Source organism: Bombina bombina, chromosome 1, assembly GCF_027579735.1.
Source record: "Bombina bombina isolate aBomBom1 chromosome 1, aBomBom1.pri, whole genome shotgun sequence".
Classification (NCBI taxonomy): Eukaryota; Metazoa; Chordata; class Amphibia; order Anura; family Bombinatoridae; genus Bombina; species Bombina bombina.
Window position 1 is genome coordinate 1,537,067,307 of NC_069499.1, and position 21,724 is coordinate 1,537,089,030.

Sequence of the window (21,724 nt, forward strand, 5' to 3'; positions counted from 1 at the left end):
GAAAATAATACCTATACTACTGGAGCTAGCTGGTGAATAGGGGCTCTCACCAGTGTTTTGCTGCTCTGGAGCTGATTTTTACTATGTTTTTAATAATTTGTAGGGAGTAAACACATAATTATATGGAACACATAAGAGTGTTTTTTGTTTGCACAATTATGTTCCTCTAAACTATATTATTGGGTATATAAGGATTGTGTGATATATCTTCTTGGTAGACAAATTGTTAATACATTACTTGTTAAATTGTTTTACCTCCTGTCAATCATCTTTTTGTATTCTAATCTCGAAAGGTATCCTCTGCACCGAGCTTGGGTTCGTGTTATGACTTGCGCTAAGCGTTCATCTCGCATCTCTTCTAAGGTCCCCAGAAGTCCAGCTTTGAAGAATACCTTTAGAAATGGAAAAGTTACATTGAACAGACTAGTAACAACTTATAAAAGAACATTGTAATTTAGACAATAAGCACTTATTTCTTATTCTAAAGCATGAAGGCATTGTTGTTGTACCGCACTTCTTTTGTTTTATATATATATATATATATATATATATATATATATATATATATATATATATATATATATATACAAAGACAAACTATCTTTTATTTATCTCTCCTATCATTTATATTTTTTCCTCTTTATATTTTCATTCAAGTTTATTTTAAAATAATAAATGAGAATACTTTTTTGTTTCTTTCTTTTATACCTTAGTATGGCCAAATCTATATTGTGTGTGGTCCACATCAATGGAACCAAGAAGCTTTTCAGAAGCTTTCTTGCTATCAATAAAATGTCCTTCTGGGATTGCACTTGCATTTAGGATTTTGTATCTGTTAAGACAGTAAAATAAAAGTAAATATACAAAAATAGAAGTAATATAGTTGTTTGCATATGTCCAGGATTAACCATTATACAACAATGATAAAGTATTGAGTAAATATTGTAAATTATTTTTATATCTGCCAGGGTGTTGTTTATTTTACAGACTATATATTGCAAGAAATATATCAGTCAGAACTTGTATTATACATGTTAGTACCTTTGTTTGAAGTCACCATAAAGGATCCTGCTTGGGAATCCCTTTCTGCAAATTCTGATCCCTTCCAGCACCCCATTACACCTCAGCTGATGCAGTACAAGAGCATGCTCCATAGACCCTTAAGGACATATGGACAAACATATTAGAAAAACAATTATGTGTAATAATTTCTGATATTTACCTTATGGTTATTATGAAAAAGAAAAAGGTAATGTCTCTTACCTGGCGTCTTTGTCTCATTAGGAATAAGACAACGCACAAAATGAGGATGAGTTGTTCTAAGGTTGCTCATCAACTTGTTAAGGTTCTCCTTTAATATAAAGGATTTTTTTTACATTAATTATAGTCGAGTTTGTCTCTTAATAATTTACATTGTATAAGATGGTGTAGGTACTCTACTAAATGATCTGCCAGGCAACTATTCCCATTTTACTATATTTGTCTAAAACAAATACTCAGCTATGGTTAATTGTACTGTATTTTGGTAAGATGTTTAAATACCACACAGATCCTTGAAAAATTGTGTAATAAGTATTATTTAACACTATAACATAAACAAATTACTTTGCACATCATCCTTTGAGTAAGAGGAGCTTTACTCAAGGTAAAAATGTAGATGAACACTCTACAGGGATACTGTAATCAAAAAACAAAATGCGGCTGTGGGTAAAGCCCAATGTAAGATCATAAATCCCATCAGAGAGCATGAGCTTCATCGAGTCACAGCATCAAACAAATATAGCATGCACTATCTTTTCTGCTTCTGCCTGGGGGTTCAAGGGGGGCAAAGTTGTCCCCCTTTTAATCCTTAACCCCCAAGGTTCACTGGATGCCAGAGGATCGGCGGCATGCCTTTCTTGAATCTTTCAGGTGGAGGCCAAAAAATTAGTGTAGATGGGGGAATTAAAGTATATCAGACTTTATCCACAGCTGCTTATATATATAAAGCTGTTGCAGCGAAAGATGTTAAAATTGAAAGTAAACTTGTCTGCATTGTCATTTCCTGTTATGAGCTATTTGATACTGTAGTATTGTTCTGTCCCACACAACTGACAATTTTCCAATGCTCCCTAGCGACTTGTATTACATGTAGAGAGAACCCTACTCAGCTACCAGGAACCCCTGTCTGAGGCATCACTGTATGTAACAGTACTAGCTGTGCAGAGTATATTGTGTAACCTGACATCACTGTGTGTAATAGTACTAGCTGTGCAGAGTATATTGTGTAATCTGACATCACTGTGTGTCATAGTACTAGCTGTGCACAGTATATTGTGTAACCTGACATCACTGTATGTAACAGCATTAGCTGTGCACAGTATATTGTGTAACCTGACATCACTGTGTGTAATAGTACTAGCTGTGCAGAGTATATTGTGTAATCTGACATCACTGTGTGTCATAGTACTAGCTGTGCAGAGTATATTGTGTAACCTGACATCACTGTATGTAACAGTACTAGCTGTGCAGAGTATATTGTGTAACCTGACATCACTGTGTGTAATAGTACTAGCTGTGCAGAGTATATTGTGTAACCTGACATCACTGTATGTAACAGTACTAGCTGTGCAGAGTATATTGTGTAACCTGACATCACTGTGTGTCATAGTACTAGCTGTGCAGAGTATATTGTGTAACCTGACATCACTGTATGTAACAGTACTAGCTGTGCAGAGTATATTGTGTAACCTGACATCACTGTGTGTAATAGTACTAGCTGTGCACAGTATATTGTGTAACCTGACATCACTGTATGTAATAGTACTAGCTGTGCACAGTATATTGTGTAACCTGACATCACTGTATGTAACAGTACTAGCTGTGCACAGTATAGTGTACATCTGACATCACTGTGTGTAATAGTACTAGCTGTGCAGAGTATATTGTGTAACCTGACATTACTGTGTGTAATAGTACTAGCTGTGCAGAGTATATTGTGTACACCTGACATCACTGTATGTAATAGTACTAGCTGTGCACAGTATATTGTGTAATCTGACATCACTGTATGTAATAGTACTAGCTGTGCAGAGTATATTGTGTACACCTGGCATCACTGTATGTAATAGTACTAGCTGTGCACAGTATATTGTGTACATCTGACATCACTGTATGTAATAGTACTAGCTGTGCAGACTATATTGTGTAACCTGACATCACTGTGTGTAATAGTACTAGCTGTGCACAGTATATTGTGTACACCTGACATTACTGAGTGTAATAGTACTAGCTGTGCAGACTATATTGTGTAACCTGACATCACTGTGTGTCATAGTACTAGCTGTGCAGAGTATATTGTGTAACCTGACATCACTGTGTGTAATAGTACTAGCTGTGCACAGTATATTGTGTAACCTAACACCATTGTATGTAACAGAACTAGCTGTGCACAGTATATTGTGTAACCTGACATCACTGTATGTAACAGTACTAGCTGTGCACAGTATATTGTGTAACCTGACATCACTGTATGTAACAGTACTAGCTGTGCACAGTATATTGTGTAACCTGACATCACTGTATGTAACAGTATTAGCTGTGCACAGTATATTGTGTACATCTGACATCACTGTATGTAACAGTACTAGCTGTGCACAGTATATTGTGTAACCTGACATCACTGTATGTAACAGTACTAGCTGTGCACTGTATATTGTGTAACCTGACATCACTGTGTGTAACAGTACTAGCTGTGCAGACTATATTGTGTACACCTGACATCACTGTATGTAACAGTACTAGCTGTGCAGAGTATATTGTGTAACCTGACATCACTCTATGTAACAGTACTAGCTGTGCAGAGTATATTGTGTAACCTGACATCACTGTATGTAACAGTACTAGCTGTGCAGAGTATATTGTGTAACCTGACATCACTGTATGTAACAGCATTAGCTGTGCACAGTATATTGTGTACACCTGACATCATTGTATATAACAGTACTAGCTGTGCAGAGTATATTGTGTAATCTGACATCACTGTGTGTCATAGTACTAGCTGTGCAGAGTATATTGTGTAACCTGACATCACTGTGTGTAACAGTACTAGCTGTGCAGAGTATATTGTGTAACCTAACACCATTGTATGTAACAGAACTAGCTGTGCACAGTATATTGTGTAACCTGACATCACTGTATGTAATAGTACTAGCTGTGCACAGTATAGTGTACATCTGACATCACTGTATGTAACAGTACTAGCTGTGCAGAGTATATTGTGTAACCTGACATCACTGTATGTAACAGTACTAGCTGTGCAGACTATATTGTGTAGCTGACATCACTGTGTGTAATAGTACTAGCTGTGCAGAGTATATTGTGTAACCTGACATCACTGTATGTAACAGTACTAGCTGTGCAGACTATATTGTGTAACCTGACATCACTGTATGTAACAGTACTAGCTGTGCAGAGTATATTGTGTACATCTGACATCACTGTATGTAACAGTACTAGCTGTGCAGAGTATATTGTATACACCTGGCATCACTGTATGTAATAGTACTAGCTGTGTACAGTATAATCTGTTCATCTGACATAACTGTATGTAATAGTACTAGCTGTGCACAGTATATTGTGTACACCTGACATCACTGTATGTAATAGTACTAGCTGTGTACAGTATATTGTGTACACCTGACATCACTGTATGTAATAGTACTAGCTGTGCACAGTATATTGTGTACACCTGACATCACTGTATGTAACAGTACTAGCTGTGCAGACTATATTGTGTAACCTGACATCACTGTATGTAACAGTACTAGCTGTGCACAGTATATTGTGTAATCTGACATCACTGTATGTAACAGTACTAGCTGTGCACAGTATATTGTGTAATCTGACATCACTGTATGTAATAGTACTAGCTGTGCACAGTATATTGTGTAATCTGACATCACTGTATGTAACAGTACCAGCTGTGCAGAGTATATTGTGTACACCTGACATCACTGTATGTAATAGTACTAGCTGTGCACAGTATAGTGTGTAACCTGACATCACTGTATGTAATAGTATTAGCTGTGCACAGTATATTGTGTACACCTGGCATCACTGTATGTAACAGTACTAGCTGTGCACAGTATATTGTGTAATCTGACATCACTGTATGTAATAGTACTAGCTGTGCAGAGTATATTGTGTACACCTGACATCACTGTATGTAATAGTACTAGCTGTGCAGAGTACATTGTATACACCTGACATCACTGTATGTAACATTACTAGCTGTGCACAGTATAGTGTGTAACCTGACATCACTGTATGTAATAGTATTAGCTGTGCACAGTATATTGTGTACACCTGGCATCACTGTATGTAACAGTACTAGCTGTGAACAGTATATTGTGTAACCTGACATCACTGTATGTAATAGTACTAGCTGTGCACAGTATATTGTGTACACCTGACATCGCTGTATGTAATAGTACTAGCTGTGCACAGTATATTGTGCACACCGGACATCACTGTATAAAATAGCACTAGCTTTGCACAGTATATTGTGTAACCTGACATCACTGAGTGTAATAGTACTAGCTGTGCACAGTATATTGTGTACACCTGACATCACTGTATATAACAGTACTAGCTGAGCACTGTATATTGTGTAACCTGACATTACTGTATGTAATAGTACTAGCTGTGCACAGTATATTGTGTAACCTGACATCACTGTGTGTAATAGTACTAGCTGTGCACAGTATATTGTGTAACCTGACATCACTGAGTGTAATAGTACTAGCTGTGCACTGTATATTGTGTACACCTGACATCACTGTATGTAATAGTACTAGCTGTGCACAGTATATTGTGTAATCTGACATCACTGTATGTAATAGTACTAGTTGTGCACAGTATATTGTGTAACCTGACATCACTGTGTATAATAGTACTAGCTGTGCAGCCTATATTGTGTAACCTGACATCACTGTATGTAATAGTACTAGTTGTGCAGAGTATATCTGACATCACTGTATGTAACAGTACTAGCTGTGCACTGTATATTGTGTACACCTGACATCACTGTATGTAATAGTACTAGCTGAGCACTGTATATTTTGTACACCTGACATCACTGTATGTAGTAGTACTAGCTGTGCACAGTATAAGCTGTACAGCTGACATGACTGTATGTAATAGTACTAGCTGTGCACAGTATATTGTGCACACCTGACATCACTGTATGTAGTAGTACTAGCTGTGCACAGTATATTGTGTACACCTGACATCACTGTATACAATAGTACTATCTGTGTACTGTATATTGTGACACTGTATGTAATAGTACTAGCTGTGCAGGCTATATTGTGTAACCTGACATCACTGTGTGTAATAATACTAGCTGTGCAGAGCATATTGTGTACATCTGACATCACTGTATGTAATAGTAGTAACTGTGCACAGTATATTGTGTACACCTAACATCACTGTATGTAATAGTACTAGCTGTGCAGACTATATTGTGTGACCTGACATCACTATGTGTAATAGTACTAGCTGTGCACTGTATATTGTGTAACCTGACATTACTCTGTGTAATAATACTAGCTGTGCAGAGTATATTGAGTATATCTGACATCATTGTATATAATAGTACTAGCTGTGCACTGTATATTGTGTACACCTGACATCACTGTATGTAATAGTACTAGATGTGCACTGTATATTGTGTACACCTGACATCACTGTATGTAGTAGTACTAGCTGGCACAGTATATTGTGTACATCTAACATCACTGTATGTAATAGTACTAGCTGCGCATAGTATATTGTGTACACCTGACATCACTGTATACAATAGTACTATTTGTGTACTGTATATTGTGTACACCGGACATCACTGTATGTAATAGTACTAACTGTGCACAGTATATTGTGTACACCTGACATCACTGTATGTAATAGTACTAGCTGTGCTCAGTATATTGTGTTCATCTGACATCACTTTATGTAATAGTACTAACTGTGCACAGCATATTTGTACACCTGACATCACTCTTTGTAATAGTATTAGCTGTTCACATTATATTGTGTACAACTGACAACACTGTATGTAACAGTACTAGCTGTGCACAGTATATTGTGTACACCTGACATCACTGTATGTCATAGTACTAGCTGTGCACAGTATATTGTGTATACCTGACATCACTGTATGTAACAGCATTAGCTGTGCACAGTATAGTATGTACACCTGACATCACTGTATGTAATAGTACTAGCTGTGCTCAGTATAATCTAATCTGTACATCTGACATCACTGCATGTAATAGTACTAGCAGTGCACAGTATATTGTGTACACCTGACATCACTGTATGTAATAGTACTAGTTGTGCACTGTATAATCTGTACATCTGACATAACTGTATGTAATAGTACTAGCTGTGCACAGTATAATCTGTACATCTGACATAACTGTATGTAATACATTGTGTACACCTGACATCACTGTATGTAATAGTACTAGCTGTGCACAGTATATTGTGTACACCTGACATTACTGTATATAATAGTACTAGCTGTGCACAGTATATTGTGTACACCTGACATCACTGTATGTAACAGCATTAGCTGTGCACAGTATATTATGTACACCTGACATCACTGTATGCAATAGTACTAGCTGTGCACAGTATATTGTGTGCATCTGACATCACTGTATGTAATAGTACTAGCTGTACACATTATATTGTGTATACCTGACATAACTGTATGAAATAGCATTATATGTGTTCAGTATATTGTGTACACCTGACATCACTGTATGTAATAGTACTAGCTATGCACAGTATCTTGTGTACACCTGACATTACTGTATATAATAGTACTAGCTGTGCACAGTATATTATGTACACCTGACATCACTGTATGTAATAGTACTAGCTGTGCACAGTATATTATGTACACCTGACATCACTGTATGCAATAGTACTAGCTGTGCACAGTATATTGTGTGCATCTGACATCACTGTATGTAATAGTACTAGCTGTGCACAGTATATTGTATACACCTGACATCACTGTATGTAATAGTACTAGCTGTGCACAGTATATTGTGTAACCTGACATCACTGTATGTAATAGTACTAGCTGTGCACAGTATATTGTGTACACCTGACATCGCTGTATGTAATAGTACTAGCTGTGCACAGTATATTGTGCACACCGGACATCACTGTATAAAATAGCACTAGCTTTGCACAGTATATTGTGTAACCTGACATCACTGAGTGTAATAGTACTAGCTGTGCACAGTATATTGTGTACACCTGACATCACTGTATATAAAAGTAATAGCTGTGCACAGTATATTGTGTACACCTGACATCACTGTATGTAATAGTACTAGCTGTGCAAATTATATTGTGTACACCTGACATCACTGCATGCAATAGTACTAGCTGTGCACAGTATATTGTGTACACCTGACATCACTGTATGTAATAGTAATAGCTGTGCACAGTATATTGTGTACACCTGACATCACTGTATATAAAAGTACTAACTGTGCACAGTATATTGTGTATACCTGACATCACTGCATGTAACAGTACTAGCTGTGCACAGTATATTGTGTATAGCTGACATCACTGTATGTAACAGTACTAGTTGTGCACAGTATATTGTGTATACCTGACATCACTGTGTGTAATAGTACTAGCTGTGCACAGTATATTGTGTACACCTGACATCACTGTATATAATAGTACTAGCTATGTACAGTATATTGTGTACACCTGACATCACTGTATATAAAAGTACTAACTGTGCACAGTATATTGTGTATACCTGACATCACTGCATGTAACAGTACTAGCTGTGCAAAGTATATTGTGTATAGCTGACATCACTGTATGTAACAGTACTAGCTGTGCACAGTATATTGTGTATACCTGACATCACTGTATGTAACAGTACTAGCTGTGCACTGTATAATCTGTACATCTGACATAACTGTATGTAATACTATACTAGCTGTGCACAGTATAATCTGTACATCTGACATAACTGTATGTAATACTATACTAGCTGTGCACAGTATAATCTGTACATCTGACATAACTGTATGTAATACTATACTAGCTGTGCACAGTATAATCTGTACATCTGACATCATTGTATGCAATAGTACTAGCTGTACACAGTATATTATGTACACCTGACATCACTGTATGTAATAGTACTAGCTGTACACAGTATATTGTGTATACCTGACATCACTGTATGTAACAGTACTAGCTGTGCACTGTATAATCTGTTCATCTGACATAACTGTATGTAATAGTACTAGCTGTGCACAGTATAATCTGTACATCTGACATAACTGTATGTAATAGTACTAGCTGTGTACAGTATATTATGTACACCTGACATCACTGTATGCAATAGTACTAGCTGTGCACAGTATGTTATGTACACCTGACATCACTGTATGCAATAGTACTAGCTGTGCACAGTATGTTATGTACACCTGACATCACTGTATGCAATAGTACTAGCTGTACACAGTATATTGTATGCACCTGACATCACTGTATGTAACATTACTAGCTGTGCACAGTATAGTGTGTAACCTGACATCACTGTATGTAATAGTATTAGCTGTGCACAGTATATTGTGTACACCTGGCATCACTGTATATAACAGTACTAGCTGTGAACAGTATATTGTGTAACCTGACATCACTGTATGTAATAGTACTAGCTGTGCACAGTATATTGTGTACACCTGACATCGCTGTATGTAATAGTACTAGCTGTGCACAGTATATTGTGCACACCGGACATCACTGTATAAAATAGCACTAGCTTTGCACAGTATATTGTGTAACCTGACATCACTGAGTGTAATAGTACTAGCTGTGCACAGTATATTGTGTACACCTGACATCACTGTATATAACAGTACTAGCTGAGCACTGTATATTGTGTAACCTGACATTACTGTATGTAATAGTACTAGCTGTGCACAGTATATTGTGTAACCTGACATCACTGTGTGTAATAGTACTAGCTGTGCACAGTATATTGTGTAACCTGACATCACTGAGTGTAATAGTACTAGCTGTGCACTGTATATTGTGTACACCTGACATCACTGTATGTAATAGTACTAGCTGTGCACAGTATATTGTGTAATCTGACATCACTGTATGTAATAGTACTAGTTGTGCACAGTATATTGTGTAACCTGACATCACTGTGTATAATAGTACTAGCTGTGCAGCCTATATTGTGTAACCTGACATCACTGTATGTAATAGTACTAGTTGTGCAGAGTATATCTGACATCACTGTATGTAACAGTACTAGCTGTGCACTGTATATTGTGTACACCTGACATCACTGTATGTAATAGTACTAGCTGAGCACTGTATATTTTGTACACCTGACATCACTGTATGTAGTAGTACTAGCTGTGCACAGTATAAGCTGTACAGCTGACATGACTGTATGTAATAGTACTAGCTGTGCACAGTATATTGTGCACACCTGACATCACTGTATGTAGTAGTACTAGCTGTGCACAGTATATTGTGTACACCTGACATCACTGTATACAATAGTACTATCTGTGTACTGTATATTGTGACACTGTATGTAATAGTACTAGCTGTGCAGGCTATATTGTGTAACCTGACATCACTGTGTGTAATAATACTAGCTGTGCAGAGCATATTGTGTACATCTGACATCACTGTATGTAATAGTAGTAACTGTGCACAGTATATTGTGTACACCTAACATCACTGTATGTAATAGTACTAGCTGTGCACAGTATATTGTGTACATATAACATCACTGTATGTAACAGTACTAGCTGTGCAGACTATATTGTGTGACCTGACATCACTATGTGTAATAGTACTAGCTGTGCACTGTATATTGTGTAACCTGACATTACTCTGTGTAATAATACTAGCTGTGCAGAGTATATTGAGTATATCTGACATCATTGTATATAATAGTACTAGCTGTGCACTGTATATTGTGTACACCTGACATCACTGTATGTAATAGTACTAGATGTGCACTGTATATTGTGTACACCTGACATCACTGTATGTAGTAGTACTAGCTGGCACAGTATATTGTGTACATCTAACATCACTGTATGTAATAGTACTAGCTGCGCATAGTATATTGTGTACACCTGACATCACTGTATACAATAGTACTATTTGTGTACTGTATATTGTGTACACCGGACATCACTGTATGTAATAGTACTAACTGTGCACAGTATATTGTGTACACCTGACATCACTGTATGTAATAGTACTAGCTGTGCTCAGTATATTGTGTTCATCTGACATCACTTTATGTAATAGTACTAACTGTGCACAGCATATTTGTACACCTGACATCACTCTTTGTAATAGTATTAGCTGTTCACATTATATTGTGTACAACTGACAACACTGTATGTAACAGTACTAGCTGTGCACAGTATATTGTGTACACCTGACATCACTGTATGTCATAGTACTTGCTGTGCACAGTATATTGTGTATACCTGACATCACTGTATGTAACAGCATTAGCTGTGCACAGTATAGTATGTACACCTGACATCACTGTATGTAATAGTACTAGCTGTGCTCAGTATAATCTAATCTGTACATCTGACATCACTGCATGTAATAGTACTAGCAGTGCACAGTATATTGTGTACACCTGACATCACTGTATGTAATAGTACTAGTTGTGCACTGTATAATCTGTACATCTGACATAACTGTATGTAATAGTACTAGCTGTGCACAGTATAATCTGTACATCTGACATAACTGTATGTAATACATTGTGTACACCTGACATCACTGTATGTAATAGTACTAGCTGTGCACAGTATATTGTGTACACCTGACATTACTGTATATAATAGTACTAGCTGTGCACAGTATATTGTGTACACCTGACATCACTGTATGTAACAGCATTAGCTGTGCACAGTATATTATGTACACCTGACATCACTGTATGCAATAGTACTAGCTGTGCACAGTATATTGTGTGCATCTGACATCACTGTATGTAATAGTACTAGCTGTACACATTATATTGTGTATACCTGACATAACTGTATGAAATAGCATTATATGTGTTCAGTATATTGTGTACACCTGACATCACTGTATGTAATAGTACTAGCTATGCACAGTATCTTGTGTACACCTGACATTACTGTATATAATAGTACTAGCTGTGCACAGTATATTATGTACACCTGACATCACTGTATGTAATAGTACTAGCTGTGCACAGTATATTATGTACACCTGACATCACTGTATGTAATAGTACTAGCTGTGCACAGTATATTGTATACACCTGACATCACTGTATGTAATAGTACTAGCTGTGCACAGTATATTGTGTAACCTGACATCACTGTATGTAATAGTACTAGCTGTGCACAGTATATTGTGTACACCTGACATCGCTGTATGTAATAGTACTAGCTGTGCACAGTATATTGTGCACACCGGACATCACTGTATAAAATAGCACTAGCTTTGCACAGTATATTGTGTAACCTGACATCACTGAGTGTAATAGTACTAGCTGTGCACAGTATATTGTGTACACCTGACATCACTGTATATAAAAGTAATAGCTGTGCACAGTATATTGTGTACACCTGACATCACTGTATGTAATAGTACTAGCTGTGCAAATTATATTGTGTACACCTGACATCACTGCATGCAATAGTACTAGCTGTGCACAGTATATTGTGTACACCTGACATCACTGTATGTAATAGTAATAGCTGTGCACAGTATATTGTGTACACCTGACATCACTGTATATAAAAGTACTAACTGTGCACAGTATATTGTGTATACCTGACATCACTGCATGTAACAGTACTAGCTGTGCACAGTATATTGTGTATAGCTGACATCACTGTATGTAACAGTACTAGTTGTGCACAGTATATTGTGTATACCTGACATCACTGTGTGTAATAGTACTAGCTGTGCACAGTATATTGTGTACACCTGACATCACTGTATATAATAGTACTAGCTATGTACAGTATATTGTGTACACCTGACATCACTGTATATAAAAGTACTAACTGTGCACAGTATATTGTGTATACCTGACATCACTGCATGTAACAGTACTAGCTGTGCAAAGTATATTGTGTATAGCTGACATCACTGTATGTAACAGTACTAGCTGTGCACAGTATATTGTGTATACCTGACATCACTGTATGTAACAGTACTAGCTGTGCACTGTATAATCTGTACATCTGACATAACTGTATGTAATACTATACTAGCTGTGCACAGTATAATCTGTACATCTGACATAACTGTATGTAATACTATACTAGCTGTGCACAGTATAATCTGTACATCTGACATAACTGTATGTAATACTATACTAGCTGTGCACAGTATAATCTGTACATCTGACATCATTGTATGCAATAGTACTAGCTGTACACAGTATATTATGTACACCTGACATCACTGTATGTAATAGTACTAGCTGTACACAGTATATTGTGTATACCTGACATCACTGTATGTAACAGTACTAGCTGTGCACTGTATAATCTGTTCATCTGACATAACTGTATGTAATAGTACTAGCTGTGCACAGTATAATCTGTACATCTGACATAACTGTATGTAATAGTACTAGCTGTGTACAGTATATTATGTACACCTGACATCACTGTATGCAATAGTACTAGCTGTGCACAGTATGTTATGTACACCTGACATCACTGTATGCAATAGTACTAGCTGTACACAGTATATTGTATGCACCTGACATTACTGTGTGTAATAGTACTAGCTGTGCACTGTATAATCTGTACATCTGACATAACTGTATGTAATAGTACTAGCTGTGTACAGTATATTATGTACACCTGACATCACTGTATGCAATAGTACTAGCTGTACACAGTATATTGTATGCACCTGACATTACTGGCTGTAATAACACCAGATTTGAAGAGCTCCATTTGTAATCTTGACCTTATTGTTTTTTTGATATGCAAAATGCAGATCTATTTTCCTGCTATAGGTTTGTCCTTACCCTAAAGAGAGCAGATACAGTCTGGAAAGAAGAACCCTTCTTTTTTGCTCCCTTCTTGCTTCCAGATTCTGTAAAAATGATAAACAAAAAATACAATGCAAACATTTGTGTGGTCTTTAGAGGGAAATTAAATTCTTAAAAATGCTAGATATTATTATTATTCATTTAATGCAAAATTTATCCTGAGAAAAATTATCCATATGCATTTCTGTATTTAGTTGGATACATATTGAAAACAATAATATCCGTACAGTGAATAACAACACATTGTAGCGGTATTTGTAACAATATAAAACAGTTCCACAAACAATGTTGTAAAACACTGTTGCCACATAGGTGAGAAAAACTGATATCACATTAGACTTAACCTAGATTTACTCTTTAACAAAGTATACCAAGATAATAAAACCAAGTTTGACAATGTATATTGCTGCTGCATGTAATATATGCAAACAAAATATTGTAAGCTCCTCCTAGGTAAAGTTTGAAATTAGTTAATTAATTGATGATTTTCTGTTACTCAATAAACGGCTAGAATACAATGTAAATTATGAACTAAACCCACTTATATAACCATGTACCCAATACATTTAGGTAGCCATTAACTGCAAGTTTTGGAACCTAGTATTTACTCTTAAAGGGATACTGAACCAATTTTTTTTTCATGATTCAGATACTGCATGCAATGTTCAGCAACTTTCTAATTTACACCTTGTATCAATTTTTCTCCGTTCTCTTGGTATCTTTATTTGAAAAAGCAGGAATGTAAGCGTACGAGCTGGCCCATCTTTGGTTCAGCACCTGTGTACATCTTGTTGATTGGTGGCTACCAATCAACAAGCACTATCCAGGGCACTGAACTAAAAATGGGCAAGCTCGTAAGCTTACATTCCTGTTTTTTCAAATAAAGATTCCAAGAGAATGACTAACAATTGATATTAGAAATAAATAAGTTGCTTAAATTTGCACCATGAAAGAAAAAAATTGGGTTCAGTATCCCTTTAACTGCTAATGTAATTATCCATTAATCTGCTTGCTTATATCCCTGATAATTACCTGCATCAGTGGCAGAATAGCTGGAGAACAAATTTGCCAATGTCTTCATTGAAGACTTCTGGTAGAGCCCAATGACAGTTTCATTCAGTGGGTCCTTGTTCTTGTCAAGCCAGCCACTGATGTTGTAGTCCACAGTTCCAGCGTAGTGGACAAGGGAGAAGTGGGCTTCAGCTTTGCCTTTGACAGGTTTTGGTTTCTGGAAGTTGTTGGACTTGCCGAGGTGCTGGTCGTACAGCTTGTTCTTAAAGGAAACGTCTGTTGCCTTGGGGAACATGCACTCCTCTTCAAGTATGGAGAAGATGCCCATTGGCTGTTTGGAACATAAGACATTATTATAGTCCAGTATACCTAATAACAAGTCATCCTTGGGCTAGTGTGTTCAAGGTTTCTGCAGATTTTTCTTTCCTTTTATTATGATCTTTATATTTTATGAGAGTTTCTTCAACAGAGTATGCGTTGAGAGGTAAATCCATATTAGTGACAATATAATATATTAACAACATTTGAATGTTTTCTTACTTGTATGTCATCACAAGTTGGTTATTTTTACCTTTAATGTCCTTCAAATATAATGCACAATATATTTACCTTTTAATAAATAATATTAATGATGTTTATAACCAAAGAGAGAATAGATTTCTTAGTTAAAGGTCATGCAATTATCTTATAGAGTGGGTGAAAAATAATATTAATGCACAATTCTTTTTTTTACCTGGGCAGTAATCAATGTAATTCAAAAGGATTTTTTTTAAACTTTAAATATTGTAATACCTTCTCAATCAGCTCAATGCAGGCAGCCAAGTCCATTCCAAAGTCAATGAACTCCCACTCGATACCTTCCTTCTTGTATTCCTCTTGTTCCAGGACAAACATGTGATGGTTGAAAAACTGTTGCAGTTTCTCATTGGTGAAGTTGATGCAGAGCTGCTCTAAGCTGTTGTACTACACATAAATGGGAAAACAGCTATAAACAGTTGGGTAACAGACATATTTTAACACATTTAAAATGGCAGGAAGAATGAGATAAGGATGTCTAGGACAAAAAAATATGTAAATTATTTTTTTATCCAGATAAACAATAAAGTGGTATCTTGATACATAATAAAAGGAGAGCCACACATTTATAAAGACTTTGGTTTACCTTAAAGGGACAGTAAACACATTGTAATTAAATGAAATTTCTGTTGCGTTAAAATAGAATAACGTATCAGCCAAGTCTGGACAATTTTACAAGTTAACGTCTTGTTTGCTGTTGTTCTTTCTCAGTAGCGAAAATCCACCAACTACTTTATTTGGAAGAACCAATCTTGGCTTGAGTCTGAAGACAACAAGGCTAGCACTTGTCTTTACAGTAGTATAAAGTAAAAAAATTTTTTTGTTCTTAGCTGTTAAAGTAAAGTTAGGGAAAGATATGTAGCTGGGTTAGCCTTGAAAAATCTGTGTGTGCATTCCCAGCTTTGAGAATTTGAATATTCAGATCAAAATCAGACCTAAATTACATGAAAATTACATAAAAGTACAAGGTGTTTACTAGAGGTGTGCACGGCAAAAAAATTTTTGGCTGAATCTTTCTTTACGAAAATTCAAAAAGCGTAGTTTTTCAAATATGTGTTACCTGTGCTATTTGGTATTCATCTAATTTTAAACAAAACAAATACAGACCATTCGTGGAACATTTACATTAATTTTTGTTAAACAAATGTAAATGTTCTTTTGCGACAGGTGATAAAAGTTCACCTAATATCATAACATACTTACATTTAGCGAGCTGGAATGCTGCGCTAGTCCCTATCTTTCTTCACAGAGCCCTGGGTGCACGCTAATAGGAGGCTTAGCCCGGTGGCTCCCAGTAAAAGGACCTTTTCCTTTTGTGTAGGCCCGGGGAGCCACCACACACACCACCACACACAAGCATATGTTATAACCAAATGCTTTCACATGCTTGTGTGTTGCTTAAAGTTATTGTAAACTTCAATGAATTAAAGCCCAGTATCAAAAAGTAATCTTAAAAACAGGGGCACTTTAATTAAAGTTTACAAAGACGCTTCTTTTTTAAATACTTACCATTGTGTTATGGTAAGCATAACGCCGATCCTCTGCCCGCAGCTCTCCAATTATTGCGTGCCCCATGCGGTGTCCAGATCGTGAGGCACGCAAACGATTGGAGGAAGCTGGAATCATCATCAATCTGCTAAAGAAAGCCAGAGCTGCGTGCGGAGGATCAGCGTTATGTTTAACAAAAAACGAAGTGTCTTTGTAAACTTTAATGAATTAAAGTGCCCCTGTGTTTAAGATTATTTTTTAATACTGGGCTTTAATTCATTAAATTTTACAATTAATTTAAGAATTCAAGTTTTTGTTTCTACAGATGGAACTCTTTTGAGCAACTGAAAACAGTGACTTTAATGTTCCATTTATTATGACATTATGGGGTCGATTTATCAATGCCTGGTTGACATGATCCGCTGTAGCAGATCATGTCCGCCAGACATCACTGAATGCCGACAGCACACGCTGTCTACATTTAGTATTGCACAAGCAGTTCTGGTGAACTGCTTGTGCAATGCCGCCCCCTGCAGATTCGCAGGCAATCAGCCGCGAGTAGGGGTGTCAATCAACCCATTCGAACACGATTTGGCGGATTAATGTCCGCAGCCTCAGAGGCAGCGGACGAGTTAAGGAGGAGCGGTATTTGGCCCCATTCGGGCCATGATAAATCAGCTCCTATGTTTCTTGTCAGATTTGTCGAATTGAAAGAATTAAAGAAGAATAAAGTTGAGTAACACATTATCCACTTACATCAAAAATCTCAAATCCTGCAATATCCAGGACACCAATAAAGAATTGCCTTTGTTGCTTTGTGTACAGTTGTTCATTGATACGTGTTACCATCCAAGAGAACATTTTCTCATAAACTGCTTTTGCCAGTGCACCAACGGAGTTATGCACCTACAAACAGAGCAATGGAACAAATGCACATTTACAAATTACCAACAGTAATACTGATGCAAAAAATGTATCATAAATATATATACACACACAACCCCAATTCTGAAAAGTTGGGACAGTATGGAAATACTTAAGAAAAAAAAAGTTATTTGAAAATTCAATTTACCCTGTACTATATTGAAAACACATTATTTGTGAATGTAACGTATTTTTAAAAATATACACTCATTTAAAATCTGATGACTGCAAAACGTTCCAAAAATTTGGTACAGTTGACTGTTTGCCACTGTGTAACATCAACTTTTCTTTAAATAACACTTATTAAGCTTTTGGGCATTTCTTCAGCTGCGCAACTGTACGGGACCTTTGTTGCCTTATTTTGCACTTCATAATGCACCGGTCAATCGGAGACAGGTCAGGAATGCAGGCAGGCCACGCTATCAACCGCACTCTCTGCTTACACAACGATACACTTGTAATCTGGGCAGAATGTGGTTTGGCGCTGTCCTGATGAAAAATTCAGGGACGTCCTTGGAAAAGATGACGTCTGAATGGCAGCATATGTTGCTTCAAAATGTATATATATCTTTCTGCATTAATGGTATCCTCAGAGATGTGCAGGTTACCCATACCATGGGCACTGACACCCCCCCATACCATGACAGATGCTGGCTTTTGGACCTGATGCTGATAATAGCTTGGATGTTTCTTTGCCTCTTTGGCCCGAAGAAAATGACTGCTGTTTGAAAATGTTGACTTGTCGGACCACAAAACATAATTCCACTGTGCTACTGTCCATCTCAAAAGAGACCAAACCCAGAGAAGTCAGTGGCGCTTCTGGACAAAATTGATGTATGGCTTCTGCTTTGCATAGTTAAGCCTTAACTTGCATCTGTGGATGAAGTGGTGAATGGTGTTGACTGGCAAAGGTTTACCAAAGTATTCCCAAGCCCATGTCAGGATATCCATTACAGACTCATGACAGTTTTTGAGACAGTGACATCTGAGGGATCGGAGATCATGGTCACATCGCTATTAGTCCAAAATTGCCCCTTTCCCAACTTTTTGGGAACGTGATGCAGTCATCAGATTTGAAATGAGTGTATGAAAATATATTACATTTATAAAGTAAAACATTAAATTATGTGTTAATAATGTGTTTTCACAATTTTATGCTTGTTTTTGTGCATTTTCCATACTGTCCCAACGTATTTGGAATTGGGGTTGTACATATCAAGATGTCCTGTTCCTTCCCAAAAAAATTTAAAATTAATGCCATATGGAAAAACAATCCAAAAATAAGTATCTCTTGTTTTTATTACTTCCATGAAGTACTATAATCACAAAAGTATTAATGTTTGTCCATGATAGTGGTAGAATAGAAATAGATGAGAAAATATACGAATATAGGAAAAAAATATATAAGAATAATAGGAATAGAGACTTACCTGCTGTACAGTTTGCCCTTTTGTGACATATTCATTGCCCACTTTTACTCTGGGGTAGCAGAGAGCTTTAAGCAGATCTGAGGAGTTGAGATTCATCAGGTAGGCTGCCTTATCTGCAACTGTGATTAAAAGATATTGAATATTATTCAAGAGCATTTATTTTGCTGTGGTTTTTTTGTTGTTTTTTTTTTCAAATAAATATGGTAACAAGAATAATCCACATAAAAACACAATTTTAATAGTGGAAAATCACAAATCAGAAGAAAAAAAAACCTCATATTTCTCACAGCATAGTCCTATTTTGGGAATTAATTGTTCTTGCAATGATTACAATACCTGACAGCACAGTTTGGCAACAAAACCATTATCCTTAAAGGTCAAACTTTAAAACCTTACGGATGCATTTAAGTTTTAATTAAAAGTATTTTTTTAAATTTGTCTTTATTTGCAAAAATGGTAAAGGTTATTATATTTTTGGTATTGGTATGGTTTTGAATTTTGATGCTATAGTCACACATAGCATATGTGTGTATGCTTCAGAAACAGTTATAACTTTAACTAGAAACATTTTTGGTAATTGAAGTATATTGAAAAATATTTTTATTAGATAAAAATAGATAAATTCATACGCATTTCCATTTTCACCTTTCTATCCCTTCTTTAAAGGGACAGGAAACCCCAACATTTTCTTTTATGATTTGGATAGAACAATTTTAAACAACTTACAAAATGTGCTACTATTATGAAATTTGCTTCATTCTCTTGTTATCCATTGCACTACTGGCAGCTAGCTGAACACATCTAATCAGCCAATCACAAGAGACAAATGTGTGCAGGCACCAATCAGCAGCTAGCCCCCACTAGTGTAGGACATGTGCATATTCCTTTTCAACAAGGGATACTAAAGAACGAAGCACATTTAAAAAAAAGAAGTGAATTTAAAAGTGTCTTAAAATTACATGCTCTACCTGAATCCTGCAAGTAACATTTTGACTTTCTTATTCCTTTAAAGGGACAGTTTACTCAAAAAAAATCTCCCTTTTAATTTCCCAATGATCCACTTTACCTGCTGGAGTGTATTGAATTGTTTACAAGTATTTCCATTACCCTTATATTGACATTTTAAATAGTTTATTTAGGCTGTGGTATCCCCACCCATCCTAAAGGTTTTTGGCCTCAAGGCCAAGCTGTGTTAATACAGCCAGTAGAAGAAATTACACTCCCAGTGGGTTACAGAAGAGATAAGGTAATAAAATGTTAATTTTCCATTGTTCTCTCCAAGTATTGGTGATTGGTTTATGAACAGATATAATATAAAGAAGCATGTATATGTACACAATGTGATAAAGTAATGAGATATGATTATACCTACAAGGCTCAACCCATTTTATTAGGTTGTGGCTTCAAAACACAAAATCAGCTAATTCATATACACAAATAAGCCTTAAAAAGCAAATCTCATACATTTTATACTCTGCAGCTGGTAAAAAAGTAATGGGAAACACATTAAAGGGACACTTAACCCAACATTTTTCTTTTGTAATTCAGATAGATCATGCAATTTTAAGCAACTTTCTACTTTACTCCTATTATCATTTTTTCTTCGTTCTCTTGCTATATTTATTTGAAAAAGAAGGCATCTAAGCTTTTTTGGGTTCAGTACTCTGGACAGCACTTTTTTATTGGTGGATGAATTTATCCACCAATCAGAAAGGACAACCCAGGTTGTTCACAAAAATGGGCCGGCATCTAAACTTACATTCTTGCATTTCAAATAAAGATAACAAGAGAATGAAGAAAATTTGATAATAGGAGTAAATTAGAAAGTTTCTTAAAATGTCATGCTCAATCTGAATCACAAAAGAAAAAAAATGAGTACAGTGTCCCTTTAAGGGAAAAACTATTTTATAGTATACTGTCCCTTTAAGGTTCTCAGATTTAGTCTACTTAGATTCATTATTAGCCTACAGACACTAATATTAAACAAGATTAGGCGACTTGCTAGATTACTCTTCGGGTTATATGTACTAAAGGTCGAGTGAACAGGATCTGCTGCCCGTATGTATCATTACTCGCTCAAGTGAGAGTGTAAAGCCTGCCCCTTCTCTCGAGTGACCAATCGCGTGAGAGAAGGGACTGTCAATCGCTGAGAGCGAGC

At 36.3% G+C, this 21,724-nt stretch overlaps 1 protein-coding gene across 1 annotated transcript in view; it reads right to left on the minus strand.

The window, feature by feature from the left end:
• The window catches only part of LOC128654615 (myosin-1B-like), a 65,323-nt gene that overhangs the window by 20,488 nt on the left and 23,111 nt on the right, over window positions 1-21,724 (minus strand). Inside the window, exons 12-20 of the mRNA XM_053708626.1 lie at window positions 19,567-19,685; window positions 17,969-18,118; window positions 15,941-16,111; window positions 15,170-15,479; window positions 14,114-14,181; window positions 1,264-1,351; window positions 1,042-1,159; window positions 709-832; window positions 256-392 (exon numbers count right to left, since the gene is read on the minus strand). Coding sequence (XP_053564601.1) covers window positions 256-392; window positions 709-832; window positions 1,042-1,159; window positions 1,264-1,351; window positions 14,114-14,181; window positions 15,170-15,479; window positions 15,941-16,111; window positions 17,969-18,118; window positions 19,567-19,685 — 1,285 coding nt within the window. The remainder of the gene's footprint in view (window positions 1-255; window positions 393-708; window positions 833-1,041; window positions 1,160-1,263; window positions 1,352-14,113; window positions 14,182-15,169; window positions 15,480-15,940; window positions 16,112-17,968; window positions 18,119-19,566; window positions 19,686-21,724) is intronic.